The sequence below is a fragment of the Narcine bancroftii genome, chromosome 6 (genome assembly GCF_036971445.1).
Source record: "Narcine bancroftii isolate sNarBan1 chromosome 6, sNarBan1.hap1, whole genome shotgun sequence".
Classification (NCBI taxonomy): domain Eukaryota; kingdom Metazoa; phylum Chordata; class Chondrichthyes; order Torpediniformes; family Narcinidae; genus Narcine; species Narcine bancroftii.
Window position 1 is genome coordinate 9,211,411 of NC_091474.1, and position 20,576 is coordinate 9,231,986.

Sequence of the window (20,576 nt, forward strand, 5' to 3'; positions counted from 1 at the left end):
GCTATTTTATCCAGATGCAACATGTTGTAAAAATCGCTGTCCAAGGATTAACAAATACGTGGATGTATATTTTTATTGATCTGCCTCAACCTTTGTATAACATGATCAAAAATATCCATAAACTCTACTTTTCCTATCTTACCAGTAACAATTTACTTTTGATATACATATTGAAATATGAATATTGAATTTAAATACTCAATGATTGCATCTTTAATCATTTTATTCATAAGAGGTTAGCACACCAGCGACACAAGTTCAAATCCATTGTTTTCTCCAAGGAGTTTGTACAGGGGTTGTAGGTTAATCAGGGTAATTGGGCAGCACGAGTTTGTGGGCCAGAAGGGACAGTTACCGTGCTGTATGTCTACATTTAACATTTAAATTTTAATTTAAAATATATAATAGGTTGCATCTGGATGACCAGTCATCTACTTGTGATCAATATATTTGACAGCTGTGCTTTAGTACGTCATTTTTAATTCTATCCAGTCCTTAGTGGGGATGCCTGTAAGTAATCTGAGCTCTGGAAAACACCTGCAGAGTTTTAAGTTCTGGCATAATGATCCTAATGGACATTATGGGCTGAGCAGGGAAATTTGGGTGGAGCCTATTTCTGCCAGATTGTCTTTCCTCCTCTCAGCTTCCGGAGTAACTTCAACCCCTTGCAGGCAGTGTGTCTATCTAGCTGTTCCATTATGATGTCCCTTACAAATGGAAGACAGCTGGTATGTGGGATTCCTCTGGAAATCCCACTGTTTTTTTTAAAAGGCTTTATTTAAAGATAATAATCAACTTACAGTGATTACAAATAAAATTAGAGAATTTTTTACAATATTTAAAAAAAAAACCCACCCCTGGAATCCCACAAGTTCAACTTGGTATGCAACCAACATAAAATGGGTATCATAATTGTGTAACAGTTATCTGAATGTCCAACAATGTCATATTCCAGCAGCTATGGATTGCGGGGACAACAATTGCCCTCAGGCAACAACCATCACTTTCTTACCCTGGGATGCAAGTACCAGTGAGCTGAAGAAACAAACCAATTTTATTTTCCTTATGAGCCACACATCCCTGCGATGCTGCCAATATAATGGGAACATACTCTTTTCATTCAATAGCAGGGTTAAGGGTTTTAAGTTATGGACCTTGAATAGATGGATGTTTCTTCTTTTCAATATTTTTATTAACATCCTTGTGTACTCTGTAATTTTTGATATGTTAAAAGTCAGAAAGATGCATTGCACTTAAATCATATCATTTCATTGAAGGTATCCAAATATTTTAATCAAATAAATTGCTTTGTATTAATATTATAAAAAGAAAATCTCAACCCACTACCAAGAGAGAAGCTGTTTGGCCAGAAAAAAGAAAGACAGAATTCTTATCAGAGTTTTAAATTCAACACTTCTACCTTCATATCAAATCAAAGATTATGAAAATATTTCAAAAAGGGTCTCCACAGTGTTTGAAAATTTGAATTCACATCAGAAATTGAGAATCTAATCTTTAATTTTAAAAATGACATCACATTATGTATCCATTGAGTATGAGCAGGCAAAGCAGCATCCTTCCATCTGAGCAATACTACCCACCTGGCCATAAGAGAAATAAAAACTAATACATGCAGATCAGATGCCATTAATGTTGTGTCATTCTCTCCAACAATACCAAATAAAGCAGTTAAGGAATTAGGTTTAAAACTAACTGTAAAAAGTGCAGAGAAAGGATGAAATAATTTGTTCCAGTATCTCTTAAGACTCTTGCATGTCCAAAACATATGAATTAATGAAGCATCTCCATCATTGTATTTATTACAATGTGGATAAACATTGCATAAAAACAAGATGGTTTAACTTTGGACATGGGAGCCCAATGGACTGTTTTAAATTGTAGGAGAGAGTGCCAGGCACATAAAGATGAGGTATTAACCAATTTGAAAGTTACATTCCAAGTTTCTTCAGAAATTAAAAGCTCTAGGTCCTGTTCCCAGGTTTTTTAAAATTTTATCTGAGGGAGCCTCTTATTTCCAACAACATCATAAATGTTGGATATTTAATCATGATAGAAAGGTTGTAAATTAAAAATGGCATCAATTAAATTCTTATTTCTCTTTGGAAATGTATGTAATTAAGATTGTAAAAAAAAAAAAAAAAAAATCTAATTTGTAAATACTGAAGAAAAAAAATGAGTATTTGGTCATCTGTATTTAACTGAAAGTTGATAATTGGTATTGAGTAAGGTTCCCAGAACTTGTATCCCCTGACGTTTAATTATTAATTAATATAATCTTTTCTGGCCTGTTTTTGCATATTTACTGTGGAGAAAAGGGGAAAAAAAAAACACAAGTTAAGGAGGCACACGAGAAACTGCAGATGGATCAAAAGAATCTGCTGGAGGAGCAGTGGGTTGAGCAACATCAGTGGGGGAAAGAAAAAAAGAATGTTAGTGTTTTGGGCTGGAACCCTGCGCAAAGACTGGTCTTGATGAAGGATCTGGCTAAAACATAGTTTTTGTTCCAAAATCCGAGTTAATCGAGATAAGTTGTTATAACTACTTAAAATCCATGATGTGTTACATTATAGCTATCATGATAACCTGAACCTGTTAACATACTTGATGCTTTTAAAAGTAAAACAAATGGAAGTGGATAGTGAGGTCTTGTGAAAGCTGAAAGTAAAACACGAAAGTCTGCAGACTTAAATAAATAGATTTAGACATGCCGCACAGTAATGGCTATTTCGGCCTATGAGTTCATGCTGCCCAATTTACACCCAATTAACCTACCCTCCCGGTAGGTTTCAAACAGTGGGAGGAAACCGGAGCCCCTGGGGAAAACCCAGGCAGACACTGGGAGAATCTACAGGCTCCTTACAGACAGCACGGGATTCAAACCCGGTTCCGATCACTGGCACTGTAAAAATATTGTGCTACCATGACGTGGTGCCGTGACTGAAGTAAAAACACAATGCTGGTAAAACAGTGTACTTTATATAACAAAGATTAAAAATGCATAACAAATATTTTGGTCCTGAGCCCTTTATCAAAGGACACAAAAGAAGTTTGTCACTTCAAATGATGCCAAGAGATCTTTAGCTCCCCGCAAATCACAGGAAAGTTCATTCCAGTTTCTCAGATAAAACATAGCATTCTTCCAATTTTGTCATGTCACGTCAGCCTCAACAATTTGCTCAACACATTAAAATTTCTGTCTTGAACAGGTCATAAAATAAATGGTGTTTTCCTTTTTAAGATCTTCTATATTCATCATTAGTGTGTGTACATAGTAACATTGTTCATCTGGATGCAATTCGTTACATATTGTGCTGGAAGCACATCATTAGGAAGCGAGTGGAGTATAACTGAGCAGGACCTACTCTTTGATTCACACCCACTCTGATCTTGGAACTCAACTGGGTCACCTTCCAAAGCAGCAGTCTGGTTAGTCAAGATAGCTGCAGAGAGTGGTGAAAATGGTCCAGTTTATTTGTTTTAATTATTATCTTATCAGATAGAGGCAGAAATTTTGGGGAGGTTTAGAGGAGTTGAAGGATTTACAGTCTTAATCCTGCTCTTATTTCTTCGAGGCTTGTAATTGTGGAGCCTGAAGTGAAATAAAGTTTATACCACCAAGCTGGGGGGATGAGTTATTGATTTCATCTGAAAGTCCTCATAATGCCAACACCAATGTCTGCTCTCCACACTTCTTTGCCCCAATGCAGAAAGAAGAAAAAAAGCAGAAAAGGTTAAAGACCTAATAGAATTACCAAAAATATCAGTGGATCCAGAGAAAAGAACTATAATCTTGATGAACCCTCTAACACAGTGTTTCTGATGCTGTCCATAAAAGGAAATTACACTAACGGCCTGAAAATATTTGGTTACATTACTGATGGTTTGAATGGTTTCCATCCACTGACATCTGTGTGAGCACCTCCCCAGTTATTGAATAGTATTGTTTAATGCCACAGATATAGTGAAAAGCATTGGTTTGCAGGCCATCGATGAGTACTTAAGTACAGCAGGTAGTAAATAAAATAACATTATAAAACAAAAGTGCAGAGCATAGGGTTACAAGGACAAAGTAAAGGAGCTAGAGTAAAATAACAGTGCAGAGGCACCTTTTACCAATGAGAGGTCCATTTAAGATGCTGACAACAGCAAGAAAGAAAGGCCTTGAATCTGCAGGTTTGTTTTCAAACTTTTGCCGACAGAAGGGGAAAATGAGAATGTGAAAGGATGGGGTGGGCTTGCTTATGGTCAAAATGAAGGAATTTGTTGTCAACAGTGCTATCACCTACTTGTGGCCCACCGGAATAATGAACTCACCAAAGGATATTGCACCATTTCATCAGATGCAAGGATCGACAATGAGATAGACAACAGACTCGCCAAGGCAAATAGCGCCTTTGGAAGACTACACAAAAGAGTCTGGAAAAACAACCAACTGAAAAACCTCACAAAGATAAGTGTATACAGAGCCGTTGTCATACCCACACTCCTGTTCGGCTCCGAATCATGGGTCCTCTACCGGCACCACCTACGGCTCCTAGAACGCTTCCACCAGCGTTGTCTCCGCTCCATCCTCAACATCCATTGGAGCGCTTTCATCCCTAACGTCGAAGTACTCGAGATGGCAGAGGTCGACAGCATCGAGTCCACGCTGCTGAAGATCCAGCTGCGCTGGGTGGGTCACGTCTCCAGAATGGAGGACCATCGTCTTCCCAAGATCGTGTTATATGGCGAGCTCTCCACTGGCCACCGTGACAGAGGTGCACCAAAGAAAAGGTACAAGGACTGCCTAAAGAAATCTCTTGGTGCCTGCCACATTGACCACCGCCAGTGGGCTGATAATGCCTCAAACCGTGCATCTTGGCGCCTCACAGTTTGGCGGGCAGCAACCTCCTTTGAAGAAGACCGCAGAGCCCACCTCACTGACAAAAGGCAAAGGAGGAAAAACCCAACACCCAACCCCAACCAACCAATTTTCCCTTGCAACCGCTGCAATCGTGTCTGCCTGTCCCGCATCGGACTTGTCAGCCACAAACGAGCCTGCAGCTGACGTGGACTTTTTACCCCCTCCATAAATCTTCGTCCGCGAAGCCAAGCCAAAGAAAGAAAGAAAGGATATTGGCAAGAATTCGCATCTTCAGATCTCATTACTGCTTTGGTCCATAGATGGACAAAAGAGTGAAATTAAAGAGACAAGATTGGACTAACTGCCCTTAATATCAAGGCATTATTCAACTTGAGTGTGCTATCAAGGACTCTTGGTAAAATTAATGTTTTCAGAGATTAGGAAGAATGCATTACAATGCCTGGAGTCCTACCTTGCACAAAGGAAGATTTATGTGACCACTGGTGGTCAATCATCCCCACAGGGTCCCCATCAGCACTGACCAAGACACCACCATCATCAGTACATCAGAATTCAGGATTTTGCTGATGAATGAATTCCATTTATACCTCTTCAAAATACAAAGCAATCCATTCATAAAACCCTGATTGTGGATCGCTAGATTGCAACAAAAAAAATGTACATAGCAGTGTCTGGCAATGACGGTTTCCAATGAGACAGTTAAATCAGAGGTAATTAACATTCAATGGCATGAATATTGTGGTTTCAAGATCAGGACAGTGACCGGATATCCTGCAGCAAATGACTGACATCCCGACCCCTACAGCATACATGTCCATTATACATTGCATTTACTTGCCAAGGGTACTTTGATGGCCCTTCCAAATCAGCAAACCCTATGACTAAGCGGGTACATTGAAATACCTCCACCTGCAAATTCGCCCACAATTCACACAATATCGGGATTTGGAAACGTATCACTGTTCCTTCAGAAGCGTAGTCTAATTTCTGCAACTTCAAATGCAACAGAACTCTGGGAATACTATCACCAGAAAATCTGTAGTATATCAAGTCAGTGGCTCAGTGTCATCTTCAAGTGTAAAAAGACATTCAGCTCAGTAACAGGCCCTTCTGCCCCATGAGCCTGTTGTGCACAAATACCTCAATTAACCTACAAACCCTGTACATTTTGAAAGGTGGGATGAAACCGAAGCACCTGGAGGAAAGATTATGGGGAGAACGTGCAAGCTTACAGTCAGCACTGAATACAAAAGCGGGTCGCTGGCACTATAATACTGTTGTACTAACCATGCCATTCTGAGAAAGAAATGCTGATCTTCTTGGATATATTTTTAAAATTACACAGTAGCTTACAAATCCTCACTTTTAATAATCTTCATGTATATTTTAGTAAAAGTTATTATGCAGTAAGAGAGCTTTCAATTTTGTATTCAGCACTACCTCTCAATGTGCAGTCTAAAAGCAGAACTAAGGCCCTGTGGTTTTCTGTAACCCAAGCATAATGAACACCTGGAACAAATTCTGCAAAACAAATGATACAAATCAAAAAGTGCTGCAAAATGTCTTTGCAATTAAGCTGGTTTACTTGCCAAACAGGAGCATGTGCTGTAAATAGGGTCACATTTGATGTTTTCAGTCTGGATTTGAAGGACTATTAGTTGACTGCATTCTTAACAGGAAGGGAAAGCCCATTCAATTTAATTCAGGCCATTAAAGATCTCAATAGTTTCAGCTGATTATATGAATGAAACTTAATTGGTCCAGTTTGACCTTTATTCACTTACTGAACACAGAACAAGCAAGGACTGATGATGGCAGTGGTTGCTTATCATTCCATTCACACTGCTGCAATTTAGAAATGATTCCAATGAGCATAGCCAAACACTATTTCAGGTGAAAAGTACTTTTATGGAAAAAAAAGCTCAAAGTCCATCGATACAAAGGTGGACCATTTAGGATCACGACTTCACAACAGCATGCAAGTTGAGGTGAAATGAATATGCAGACAACTGAATTTGAGGAGGAAAGATGCACAATCCCTCCTGATTGACAAATTAAAAGCATGCATGAGGTCACATGGTATCATGAAGAAAATTCCAGGCACGCACAGGGAAAGATCCAAAGTTGTCATCAATGCTTCCTTGGAAAAATAATTCGACAAGTTGACTAGGAATTCCTGGCCTATGTCCACACAAAACTGAGGAGTGTTCAGCAAGACACCAAGACTCACGAGAGCATACAAAAGGAGCCAACCATAAAAAGGCAGAAGTTGTCCACCTTCCAAACTACCTTCAAACTTCTCTTGGACAGTGTCTGGTAGAGTCAGTCAAGTCGACTGGCTGACAGTGAGTTTTGCATCTTTTAAGTTTATTAATGGTAGAAAGAGATAGGGTTTCCTCTTCTGATAATTTGACCTGTTGGCCATGTTTTTATGTGATTATAAATCCCTTTCTCTACCATGGTACATACACACAAAAAAAACCTCTCTCCTGTCAATCTCTACCAAAATAATTCTGATACTGATCACTGAAAGCACACCAACATTGAGGGGAATGAGAAAGATAAGGTGACAGGAAGAACAAATATGAAAGGAGCGAAACGGATACAGTTTGACATGTTGCAGTAGCAAATAAAAAGCCACATTGCACTGAAGATTTTTGCATGTGAAAAGTACCTTTGCCAAATGCAGTAGATAAAAGGAAACAGAATTTGTATACTATGACTAGATTTCAACATTCGTTAATAGATATTTAAATACCAGCTCAGGTAACAGTGGGAAAGGAAGTCAATATGTACCAGCACTTGTACTCTCTCTAGAGCAGTGCCATAAAATTAACATATTCTAAAAAGATGTTAAAAGACACCATTTCATCTCTATGCTTGCATGTAAACATTTTACATGGAGAATATTTCCAATCTATTAAATGGGGTAAAGCAGGAAACACTTCACCATTTTACCATCACTGTACACCAAAGAAATTTCTTCCCAAACTGATAGTTGATATTTTGTTGACACATTAGCTGTGTAATAATCCCTAGCAACAGTGTTCTGATCTTTTTAACCCAGAATAACACTATTTAATCTTCAAACTGAACATGGTAGCAGGAGTCAAAATCGTTTTAAAAAGGTGTTTATTCACTCTACTTGGACATGCCTTAAATTGAATTCCTTCTGGACTAATTTGATTGATTTTTTTTTTAAAAACAACAGATGATAGGGATTCCACTTCCATGGAACCCTATGTTATTTTTGATAGGAGATGTATCAAAGACTAACTTGGGGTCCAATTTGGAATGGTCTCAGAAGGAGTTTTTAAAGATTGCATTGGCAGCTGCTAGAAAATTTATTGCAGTTTCTCAGAAATTGGAAACCGATTTAGTATTAGAATGTTGGCATAACGAAATTCAAGGTTGTATACCTTTGGTGGGCACAAAAAATTACTTATAATTAAGGAATAAAGATGGAGATTCTTTTGAAAATTTGGTTCCCATATATGCAGAAGATTGGTGTTGTTATTTTATAATGAATTGTATTAAGATTATTGGCTAAATTTGGGGTAATTTGTCACTCCCTGACCTCATCCTATTTTATTTTTATTTAATATAGGTATAACTGCATTTATTAACATTTTTGAAATTGTTATATATCTTTTTCCCTTCTTTGGCTTGGCTTCGCGGACGAAGATTTATGGAGGGGTACGTCCACGTCTGCTGCAGGCTCGTTGGTGACTGACGGGTCCGATGCAGGACAGGCAGGCACGGTTGCAGGGGAAAATTTGTTGGTTGGGGTTGGGTGTTGGGTTTTTTCTCCTTTGTCTTTTGTCAGTGAGGTGGGCTCTGTGATCTTCTTCAAAGGAGGTTGCTGCCCGCCGAACTGTGAGGCGCCAAGATGCACAGTTGGAGGCGAGATCAGCCCACTGGCAGTGGTCAATGTGGCAGGCACCAAGAGATTTCTTTAAGTAGTCCTTGTACCTCTTCTTTTGTACCTCTGCACCTCTGTCTCAGTGGCCAGCGGAGAGCTCGCCATAGAACACGATCTTGGGAAGGCGATGGTCCTCCAATCTGGAGACGTGACCCACCCAGCGCAGCTGGGTCTTCAGCAGCGTGGATTCGATGCTTGCGGACAATATATAATTATTGTTATTTACATATTATAAAGTCATATAATGATATCCAGTAAGATTGTTAAATTAGTTTAGTTTTTTCTTCTTTGGGGGTATTTCTGTGGGAAGGAGTGAGTGGGGGAGAAAATGGAAAAAAGCATGTACATTTTTGACTAGATTAAGTTTTGACTTTGTATAGGATTTGAATACGTTTAAAAATCAAAAAGGTGGATCAGTGAAGCAGGAGAGAGCAAAGACATTTCGATTCTTGTGACTCTGGTTTTCAACTGAACCTCGTATGCAAAGATAATTTCATTAAACTTGTCTCCTGCATTTGATTTGTGTCTGTTGGGTATTCTTACAACAACTATAAGGAGTTTGTATGTTTTCCCCGTGTCTGTGTGGGTTTCCTCTGGGGGCTCCGGTTTTCTCCCTCCCCTTGTAGGTCAATTGGGTGGTACAAGCTCATGGGTCATAAGGACATGTTACTGAGCTGTGCGTCTAAATTTACAATTTTAAAAATTAAATTTAAACCTGGAGAGAGAAAAGCCAAGTTAACCTAATCTGATTATTTCAAGGATTTTCTGTATTTCTATTGCAGATTTATGTCATTTGTTCTTAAACTGAATTGTTTTAATCTTGTTGATGCTTTTGATCGTAGAAGTTTCAGTCTATCATATACAATGCTAGTTCTTTGAGTGAAACCGCCTATATTAATCCTATTTTTCCACATCATTCCTGTATCCAATTAAGTATAATATTATCGTGAATCTAGCTATCCAACTAATCAAATACTGATGCTGTGAGGAGTTTTAGTTGTTATTTAATTGTGATCATTTAACTTGATATGTTTTCTGTGACCGAGGCTCCCCAGAGATCAAGAAATTAATCCAGTCTTTCCAAGGGCTGCAAAGAAACGGTCAACCCATAGAACACTGCAGCACAGAAACAGGCCCTTCTAGTCTATGCCGAACACTTTCTGCCTAGACCCACTGACTTGCACCCAGACCATATCCCTCCATACTCCTCCTGTCGATGTACATTTTTTTTCTTAAATGTCAAAATTGAGCCTGCGTTCACCACTTCAGCTGACAGCTCAATCCACACCCCCACCACTCTCTGTGTGAAGTTCATCCTCATGTTCCCTTTAAACTTTTCCCCTTTCATCCTTATCTCACCTAACCCCAGTGGAAAAACCCTACTTGCATTTACTCTATTTATAGACCAGCCACATTTGCACATACCAGGTTTCTGATGGTATTGAGGGTAGTAACTATCAGTAAAATCATCTTGTTTTGTCCCATATTCATTTTTCTGAGCAGAAAAAAAAAAGAAATAAGCGCACTAGAGTGGAAATGGTTACATACAGAATAGCTGTCAAATATCAGTGATGAGTAAAACTTTGTGGAATGCTGAAATGATTGCCTTGTACCACCCCACCACCACAATGAGCAATCTTCTGTTGGTTGACAGGATTTTATTGGCATTGTGTTGACTAGCGAAGGAACAAAATGTTGCAGCATTCATACTTTTTATTCTTGGAATGAGACTATGCTTTTAAAGTGTAAGAACCTTCAGCTTTGTTTCTCTTTTATCGCCAATGTACTATGAATTAGTGCATACAAGCTTTCACAAAGCAGTTATAGGATGTCTGCGAACAAGTCTTCAGTCAGTTCCTTTTAATTAGTTACCCATTGTGTGGGAATACAAGCTGTTGAACATTTGCCATTTAGTAGAATAAGTTAAAGATCGAAGTGAATGTTACTGCAACTGTAGGGCTGAGAGATGCTGTGACTCAGAGGAAGTGGGTGAGAACAGAGCACAAGGCAGAGCAGAGATGTGTTGCCCTTTTCTCCAACCTGCCTCATCAAAAACAGCACCAGTCCTATCTCCGTTTTCACTTTTCACATTTTTTGTAGTTGAAAACAAGACCATGATAAATCCTGCACACATAATAGTTTTAAAAAGACAATTCAGAAAAAGTGATCTATAAATTGATGATGAGAAAACATTTGGCTCCTGTTTTGATATTTGCCCCTATCAAGTAATTGTACTGGTAACTTGTCACAGTTCACTGCTGTGACACATCTTGTCATTTTTCAGTGTGCTTATTTACCCACAGAAATTGGATCTGTTCAGGCAGCAGTGGCAAGGAGTGTGAGCATGTTAGGAATAGATACCATGACCTTCAGGGATCACTGTGGGAACACTTCATTTGTGAAATGGGACCCACTCAAAGTTTGAATGGCCCTAAAATGCTCATGTACAAATGTACTGGAGAAACTCAGCAGGTTACATAGAAAGTAAAGGGCAATCAATGTTTCGGGCCTGGGCCTTTAATTGTGAATAAGAGTTAGGGTTTGGGTTAGGAATCCCTTATTTCCTGACAAAGGGCCCAGGCCCAAAAATGTTGGTTATCCTTTACTCCCTCTGGTTGCTACGTGACCTGCTGAGTTTCTCCAACACATTTGCATATTGCATTTGACCCCAGTATCTGGTGATTTTTCTTGTTTAACCTTATTTTTCTCCTACCACTCCATTCTCCCTCTTTGTTTCCTCCCACTGTTTAATTCACCACCATTTTCCCTTGTCTGTATGAGAGTGTGGGTGGTGTGGCACATTCATTTTATTGCTGCTGACCTACTTCCTCGTCAACAGACAGCAAACGGAATAAATTGGCTTACCAATCTCATAACTGCCATCTGGGGAAGTGTACGTGCCCCAAAATACTTTGAAACCACAAAAGCAAATTTATTGTGACACGAGGGGAGAAAAAAATAACCATCCATGTAGATTCAAATAGTTAAACATGTGACAAAGTCAGGTTGACAGGTGTTGCAATGTGTCACTACATCAGCAATTTAATTCTGCATCCAATTCAGCTGTGTGGCAAAGAAATCAAATCATTTACATGTTTTTGTTGTTCAGCATGATTTTGCTGAAGGCTGGGGATTGGATATTCACATCTACACTCTGCGATTAATGACGTTCCCTATACTAATACCTAGAGAAGAGGGAAAAAGCATCAATGACCCCAGTCTTAAGCCAGGTTGACTATTGCGTAGTTAAATAAGGTGAGTACAAACTGGCTTGGCCACTTTGAAAGACTCTGCACCCATTTAAAGCTGGTCAGAGGTGGGAGCACAATGTCAGACAGTTCGAGGCCTTTGGAGGAACAAAATCCTGTAGATAACTCCATTATGGGAGTTCACTTGGGGAACTCCAAAGACTCCAGCAGGAGAACAGAAAGCAGCAGTACTGGCCTTTCATTGCTTCTTCTGACTTTACCTGAGTTCTCTTCAAACCAGGTTGAGCTCCAATTTAAATGCTGTTCACGCTCTGATGTTACCATTCTTGGAGATTAATGTCTGATGGACAGGATGAAAATTGTCCTGTCACTCGGAGGTAGTCACCACTGGGGCTTTCAATGGGCCTTCATTAAACCTCTTTTTTTAATGCTTATTGCATTCATGTGATACTTGTTTGATATGACCTTTGCTGTTAATGTGGTCTGTTACACGCAAACTATATTAGTGAATTTCTCCTGAGAAACTCACACTGCTTCATAACTTGCAGAAGTCATGACTGGACGTTCTCCAATAATTTTGTGAACAGTTTACACTAACATCAGTTTTTGTTTTTAAAATGCCCACTTGCAACTAAGGTTTCCAAGTGAAGTTAGAACTTTGTACCAAATCTCACTGAACCATCACTTCCTATTATTCTGATCCATATTGGCTTCCAGCCCAATGCAGCTCAGCTTTATTCAAACCCCTCAAGAGTCCTATCTGTCCCTATTGCGGTAACCTCACTCTGCCAGCCTTGCATCCTTGCACCTGGTTTTATGCATTCCTCCATTCTTACTTGCTCCAACTTCCAGCTGGCTCTGCTCTTTATTGCCTCATCCTATTCCCTCTGAAAATCTGCTTGCTTGCCTGTCAATCTTTTATATGTTCTAATCCATCTTGATGACCATCTGTCATAACTCTCATATCCTGTGTGGCTATTAGAAAATTTTGTTTGAATAGGGACGAGAAATCCCTAGAGTCCTTCTGCAAAATACTATGCCAATTGTTTGTTTTATTATTGATGAGCATTTAACATAGAATTCCTCATTTTGTAAATATTTATCAGGAATGTATTAACCTCTGATGCTCTTCAAGCCCTAATCCAGTGGTTCTCAACCTTTTTCTTTCCACTCACATCCCACTTTAAGTAATCCCTATGCCATCAGTGCTCTGTGATTAGTACAGGATTGGTTAAGGTGGTATGTGAGTGGGAAGGGAAGGTTGAGAACCAATGCTCTCGACCCAATGTAACTGAAATAGTTTACTTGAAAAAATTGTCATTGGCCCATTTCCTTGGAGTTATGAAACCGTGCACATAACAAGTCAATTCGGGATGATTAAAACAGTGGTTTTCAAATGTTTTCTTTCCTCCCACATACCACCTTAAGCAATCCCTTACTAATCACAGAGCACCTATGGCATAGAGAATACTTAAAGTGGTAAGTGAGTGGAAATAAAATGGTTGAGAACCACTGCCCTAATCCCTCAGTATACTTTCACAGGCATCAGAAAATTTCATTGATGACATTTTTGGTGCTTGATCAGTTTTCTGTAATCTGAATCATCCAGTTAGTTCAATAGAAATGCTCTAGGTCAGGGCTTCCCAAACTTTTTAGCTCATGGAACCCTTTTGGGGAGCACTTGGAAATTATGGAACCCCAATTGTCAATTACAGTTTAAAAGTCCTGGCATATACACAAGCATAGTAAGAAAGTAAATAAATTCACTAGTAGTGGATTGACTACCAGGCTGTAGGCTGAGCCCCCTCCCAACCTTGCCACACTCAGACCTGGCTACCCCCATTGCCCCTCGCTCCCCGCCACAGGCCTGGCTACCGCCGCCACCCCTCGCACACTGCCTCAGCCCAGGGCACCCCCGACGTGTCAGACACCACCAGCTGCACACTCCACTCATTGTCCTCTTACTGCAGATGACAGGCTGGACACTAGTATTTCAGAGCCCCCTTTTCACACATGCCACAAATCTTCGTGCCACCACCATCTCCCAGAAACAACCGTGCACGTCTTCCCGGCAATGGCGCAACACTGACTCTGGCCTACAGTCAACAGCTTCACTTGTGTGGATCCTCATTTCTTCTGTGGAGCCCCCTACGACTTTTCATGGAAATCCTGGTTGAGAAACGCTGCTCTAAGTAATTCAGAAAAGCTCCAAGTTATGTAGTCAATCATTTTCTATTTCTGGTTTAGAATAAACTGTCGGAGTAATTATTCAGTTTATTTCAAACTATAGGTTTAACATATAGGATTTCACTGAACAAATATTATTGGAAGTTCTTTGAGCTCGAAGTGAAATCTATAATTGCCATTCCTCTCTTAGACTGTAGATGTCAGTATTTCGTCATTTATTTTCTTTACATTGCACCAGGTTTCATGAATTGGAAGCAAATATTGGAAATTGAAAAAAGAGAGTGCAATTTTAATGAGTTTGTTTTTGTGTGCAGACTTTGACTGTCCCATTCAACAAAATTATGATCTTAGAAAGTAAATGGAAAAGAAATACACAGCTGGTCTTGAATTCAGGAACAAAAGCTTAATATCTTGTCTGTCCAATTTAGTGGAATAAGGTCAGTGCTTTGAAGGATTCGCATCTGAAGCACACAATTGTGCACATCGCTGTCTCCCAGCTTCAGTCCCTCGGGGCTGACCTTCAGTCCCTCGGGGCTGACCTTCAGTCCCTCGGGGCTGACCTTCAGTCCCTCGGGGCTGACCTTCAGTCCCTCGGGGCTGACCTTCAGTCCCTCGGGGCTGACCTTCAGTCCCTCGGGGCTGACCTTCAGTCCCTCGGGGCTGACCTTCAGTCCCTCGGGGCTGACCTTCAGTCCCTCGGGGCTGACCTTCAGTCCCTCGGGGCTGACCTTCAGTCCCTCGGGGCTGACCTTCAGTCCCTCGGGGCTGACCTTCAGTCCCTCGGGGCTGACCTTCAGTCCCTCGGGGCTGACCTTCAGTCCCTCGGGGCTGACCTTCAGTCCCTCGGGGCTGACCTTCAGTCCCTCAGTCCCGGCTGTGTGGAATTTGTACCTTCTCCCTGTGATTGATTTTCTCAGGGAGTTCTGGTTTCCTCTTATTCCTGAAGATGTGCTGTTTGGTAGGTAAGGATGGATCTAGCAGTTTAATGTGAAGGACCATCTCTGCCATTGATACAGTCAACTCGAGCAAAATACAGTCTGCTGATAGAACTTAGGCAGCATCAGAGGGAGAAGAAGTAGTGTCGACATTTCAGGTTGAAACCCTTCATCAGTCTTGTCGAAGGGTTCCAGCCCAAAATGTTGATCGTTCTTTTCCTTCCACTCATGCTGCGCAACCTGCTAAGTTTGTCCAGCAGATTGTGTGTTGCTCTAGATTTAAGGGTCTCCTATGTGTCCTGGGGACAGTCAACTTCATCTTTGGCTTGTGGAGCCTTTGCAGCAGCCGGTAGCTCCCTCTCTCTCAGGCAGCAGTGAATCTGCTCAGGCAGTTTTTCTTAAATCTACAGTAGAAGTCCTAAAATCTGGACTGCTCGGCAGTACTTTTAAAATTCAAATTTAAGGAGGAATAAAGAAGAGATGAACAGGTAAATTTTGATAGTTTATTCATTGGCAAATACTGCATCGTATCAAAATGAGCAGTTTTAAAGAAAAATAAAGTCAACACAAAGAAATGTAAACTTTTTTTACTATTTAAAAAAAAGAGCATGCAATGCTTTGAAATTGTGTTTAAAAATGAACATTGTAAAAGAAAAATGCTGTATACAACTGAATTTCTTTGTGATAAGATTACCTGTATTAAGTGTGGTGGCTTGTTGCCGCTGTGCATCTGTGGCCCTTGCGTGTGCACACACGCACACAAAAGCCTGCTAAATTTAAAATGTTTGAGAGTTTTCGAAAAGTCTAGATTCTCGGGTGGTTCAGATTTTTGTGATTGCTTACTCGTGTATTGCTCTGCCTTAGTGAACTGCTTACCTTACACGGTTCAGTAGCTTTGTGTTGGCTTATGGCCAGGGATAATAAAATCGAATACAGTGCTAGCAATGTTGGGGCTTCAACCTGAAACCTTTGAAAGGTTGAAAGCAAAATAAAGCCTATCCTTTGTTCTATATATGTATGTGTATAAAGTTATCTCTCTTTCTTCTTCTCTTTGGCTTGGCTTCATGGACGAAGATTTATGGAGGGGTATGCCCACGTCTGCTGCAGGCTCGTTGGTGACTGACAAGTCCGATGCGGGACAGGCAGGCACGGTTGCAGCGGCTGCAAGGGAAAATTGGTTGGTTGGGTGTTGGGTTTTTCCTCCTTTGTCTTTTGTCAGTGAGGTGGGCTCTGCAGTCTTCTTCAAAGGAGGTTGCTGCCTGCCGAACTGTGAGGCGCCAAGATGCACGGTTGGAGGCGATATCAGCCCACTGGCAGTGGTCAATGTGGCAGGCACCAAGAGATTTCTTTAAGCAGTCCTTGTACCTCTTCTTTGGTGCACCTCTGTCTTGGTGGCCAGTGGAGAGCTCGCCATAGAACACGATCTTGGGAAGGCGATGGTCCTCCATTCTGGAGACGTGACCCACCCAGTGCAGTTGGGTCTTCAGCAGCGTGGATTCAATGCTTGCGGACTCTGCCAGCTCGAGTACTTCGATGTTGGTGATGAAGTCACTCCAATGAATGTTGAGGATGGAGCGGAGACAGCGCTGATGGAAGCATTCTAGGAGCCGTAGGTGATCTAGGGAAAGTTATCTGGGGAATGCCTAAGAGACAATTTAATAAAAAATCTTTTAGACATGCAGCCTTTTTGGCCATGAGACCATGCCGCCCAATTACCCTACAAACCCCGGTAGGTTTTGAATGGTGGGAAGAAACTGGAACACCCAGAGGAAACCCACGCAGATACGGGGAGAATATACAATCTCCTTACAGGACAGTGCCAGATTTGAACCCTGGCGCTATATCAGCGATGCACTTGCCACAACGCTAACTGTGCTGCCCTCTTTTGTTAAAATTGCTACATAAAGTATGTAATGTTGGTATAAAAAGTGCATTTTATATCATTGTTCAATCAGAACCTTATTACTTATGAACTTTTCCATTTGAGTTAGTCACATGAAGCTCTCAATAAAACCATTATCATAGAGTTTACTTGCTTGGGCGAGGTTGTATTCATTGCAGTTTTGAGGAAATTTAATTGAAACATACAAAATTCTGACAGGTCTCAACAGCTTGGGAATGGACACCATTTTTACCTGGGCTGATGGAATGCGGTCAGAGGTGGTGACTAGCCCCATGTCTAGCACTACTATTGGTAGATTGCATTTAGGAATGAATTGATGAGAATGGTGAATTCTCTACCCAGAAAGCAAAGAAGGACCAGATATTGTACATATTTAAGAATAAGGTAGATGGGGTTCTAAACCTAAAAAGGCATCAAGCAGTTGAGGAAATAGCATTAACGATGTCAGATACTCTGTCAATATTGAGCAATACTTGCCAGGTGTTGCGAAAACTTTGTAGGAAATTATCTGCCTCTTATATGTCAGTGACATTCAGCACATGTCTTGGAGAGAAAACAGTTTCATCCTCCACACTTGCTTTTTTTTTCCAGTCTTTCCCAGCAGTAGAAGCTGCAACCTTGTTGATGCCAATCATTTCTACCAACCTCAGGAAGCCAATCTTTCACCCGAGGATAACATTTGACCTGGTTAAATGCAAACAAATGAATTTGTGCAAGAGATTACAAATTTTTTTTAATGAGGAATAAAAGAAAATGGGTAACCGGAGGTGGAAATTTTCAATAATTGTACACCAATCAAGTGCCATGGTTAAAGACATCAACATATTAAAGAAAGGTGAATTGAAACAATACTGAAAAGGCAGAGATTGTCTGCAGCTGGATAAATGGAAAGCAAGAGAAATCAGATGTGGGCTGCTCTGCACTGACACTCACTGATCTCAAAGTGCTATGCAGTCAGTATGAAATGTTAAGATGAGTATTATTAATCGAACTAGTAAATCCGCAGATAGCAAAGAGAAGATGGAGTGGGTCAGTTAGGTTAGACCCAGCATGGTGACAGGCCCTTCCTGGCTACAAACCTGTGCTGCCCAGATACACCCATGTGCCCAATTAACCTAATTAGCAAATTAACTCAATTAGTCTTATCAGGCAGCATCCATGGAGAGATACTGTACAAAAATCTACCATTTTGCTCCATGGATGGTGTCTGTCCTGTTGAGTCCCAGAAGCTTGTTTTGGTCCACTCAGGGTTCCAGTTCTTGTTTTTCTCCAGTAAATCTGCACTGCAGATTTTTATTCAGGGTAGAAATCAGGTACACCAGAGATGGACTAACTCATCTCAGCAGCACAAGTTCAGGTAACCTTAATCTTTAGGCCACTCCTGCACACACCATGTCAACTATTTGTGTTAAACCGGTGGACTCAGCTCTACAGGGCAGTTGCAGAGAGGGTGTTTTCTATGGTCTGAAGGTCTAGTCCAGGGTCATGGCTGTAGGGCAGTGGTTCTCAACCTTTTTCTTTCCACCCACATCTCACTTTAAGTAATCCCTATGCCATCGGTGCTCTGTGATTAGTAAGGGATTGTTTAAGGTGGGATGTGAGTGGAAAGGGAAGGCTGAAAATCACTGCTCTAGACCCAATTGTTACTGAAATATTTTACTTGAGGAAAAATTGTCATTGGCCCATTTCCTTTGGAGATATGAAACCATGCACATAACAAGTCAATTAGGTATGATTAAAACAGTGGTTTTCAAACTTCTTCTTTCCACTCACATACCACTTTAAGCAATCCTTACTCATCACAGAGTACCGATGGCGTAGGGAATACTTAAAGTGGTATGTGAGTGGAAAGAAAAAGGTCGAGAACCGCTGGTGTAGGATATGGAATATGACATTTAGGGCTGTGATGAAGGAGAGGTTTATTCACTCAGATAGTGGTGGATCTGTGGAATTCTCTTCCAAAGATCATGAATCAATTTAAGAAGCAGGTAGATAGGATTTTAAGACACAAATGGCATCAAAAGGTTTGAGGAGAGAGCAGCAAAAAAAAATTGCCCGCAGTCCATGTTGTACAATCTACGATAAGTCGTGCAACAACCTTGTAAGATGTCATTCGTCCTCTGTATCAACCACAGTCCGTGCACATCTTGGGGAGAAAGCAGGAGTTTCACCCTCAGTACTCACATTTGTTTTAAGGCTGTAGAACAATGGAAGGTGTAGCAGCTCAATTCGCAAGCCAATCATTTACCCTATTGTTGGTAAGTAGTTATTAAAATATGAAAATGTCAAAAAATATAAAATTGTTATAAATGAAGAATAGAATTGTACATCTAGAAATTATCAGGAGGTGGATCGGTGGAAAACAAAATGAAAACAGATTAGAATCTTTATTCTCGGACAGCTCATTGGTCTCATCCATAAATATAATCTTAAGCTGTGTGATGTTATTCGCCAAACTAGTAAATCTGCACTTCAGATTTTTAGAAGTCAAATGGGTCAGAGATGAGCGAACTACCCAGTGTGAGATCAGAGCAAAGCTATTGCATCTGGCATCAGAAAATATATACTTGCTATACAATAAGTGTAATAAAAGATCACCAGACTGATTCCTGGTTAACAAGATCTATATTCATTGGAGTTTATAAGAATGATTGGGGATCATTTTGAAACAGACAAAATTCTGGCAGGACTTGACGGGTGATTCCCATGGATAGAATGTTTAAAACCAGGGTTCAGATTCCAACTGTAAGCAAAGACATTTAAGATTAAGGTGAGAAATTTCTTCACTCAGAGGGAGGTGAATTTCTGGAATAGACTACAAATGGAAGATGATGGAAACCAATCACTGATTATATTTAAGAAGGAGGTATATAGATTTCTGGACACAAAAGCATGATATGGTATCAATATAGGGAATTAGCCATGATCTTATCGAACAGCTGAGCAGTTTGAAGAGTCAAATAGCCTGCCTCGACTCCTATTTATGTATGCAGATGGACTGGACTGCAATGTGAAATTTGTTGAAGGGTTTCACCATGTTTCAAGAGCTGTTCTTGGTGTCTATGCTTAAGCAGAAGACACACACAGATACACACCAAGTTTCAAAGCGCACGTACGAACAGGAAGAAATTAAAGTTGCTGGTGGTATTACTCAAGTTGAATTAATTACTGAAACATATTTTCTGAGTCTGATTAAATACTATAAACCAAAAATCACAATGGGGATGAAAGCAATTGAAACAGCTTAATTTGTGATTTGAGTGCCAATGAAATGTATAATTGGGCTTCTTGGCAATCTGATTTTTATATTGTTCCACAGTCAAGAGTACAATTGAGAGATGATTATGGCTCCAATCTCTCCCCAATTCTTCCTTAAGAAGACCGAACTTGCACAAGACAGTCAGCCTTCACTACCACGCCCTGGTTTTCTGGTGGCCGGAGGAACCTTGCCATTCCTCATTTTGCTCACGTTCCTCTGTAACCACTGCCGAAGGTAAGCTGCATTATATCCACAAGGAATAGTTCTTGCATCTGG

The 20,576-nt window shown here is 40.4% G+C and overlaps 2 protein-coding genes across 6 annotated transcripts in view; one reads left to right on the plus strand and one right to left on the minus strand.

Annotated features, from left to right (window-relative positions):
- Positions 1–20,576, minus strand: part of LOC138735679 (sodium/potassium-transporting ATPase subunit beta-1-interacting protein 3-like) — a 178,980-nt gene that overhangs the window by 135,298 nt on the left and 23,106 nt on the right. The gene's annotated exons all lie outside the window — the stretch shown is intronic.
- Positions 1–20,576, plus strand: part of LOC138735678 (uncharacterized) — a 65,813-nt gene that overhangs the window by 8,690 nt on the left and 36,547 nt on the right. For both annotated transcript variants that reach the window (XM_069883864.1, XM_069883865.1), the window contains exon 2: positions 20,361–20,534. In XM_069883864.1, the coding sequence (XP_069739965.1) occupies positions 20,380–20,534 (155 nt within the window). In that variant the 5' untranslated portion in view covers positions 20,361–20,379. The remainder of the gene's footprint in view (positions 1–20,360; positions 20,535–20,576) is intronic.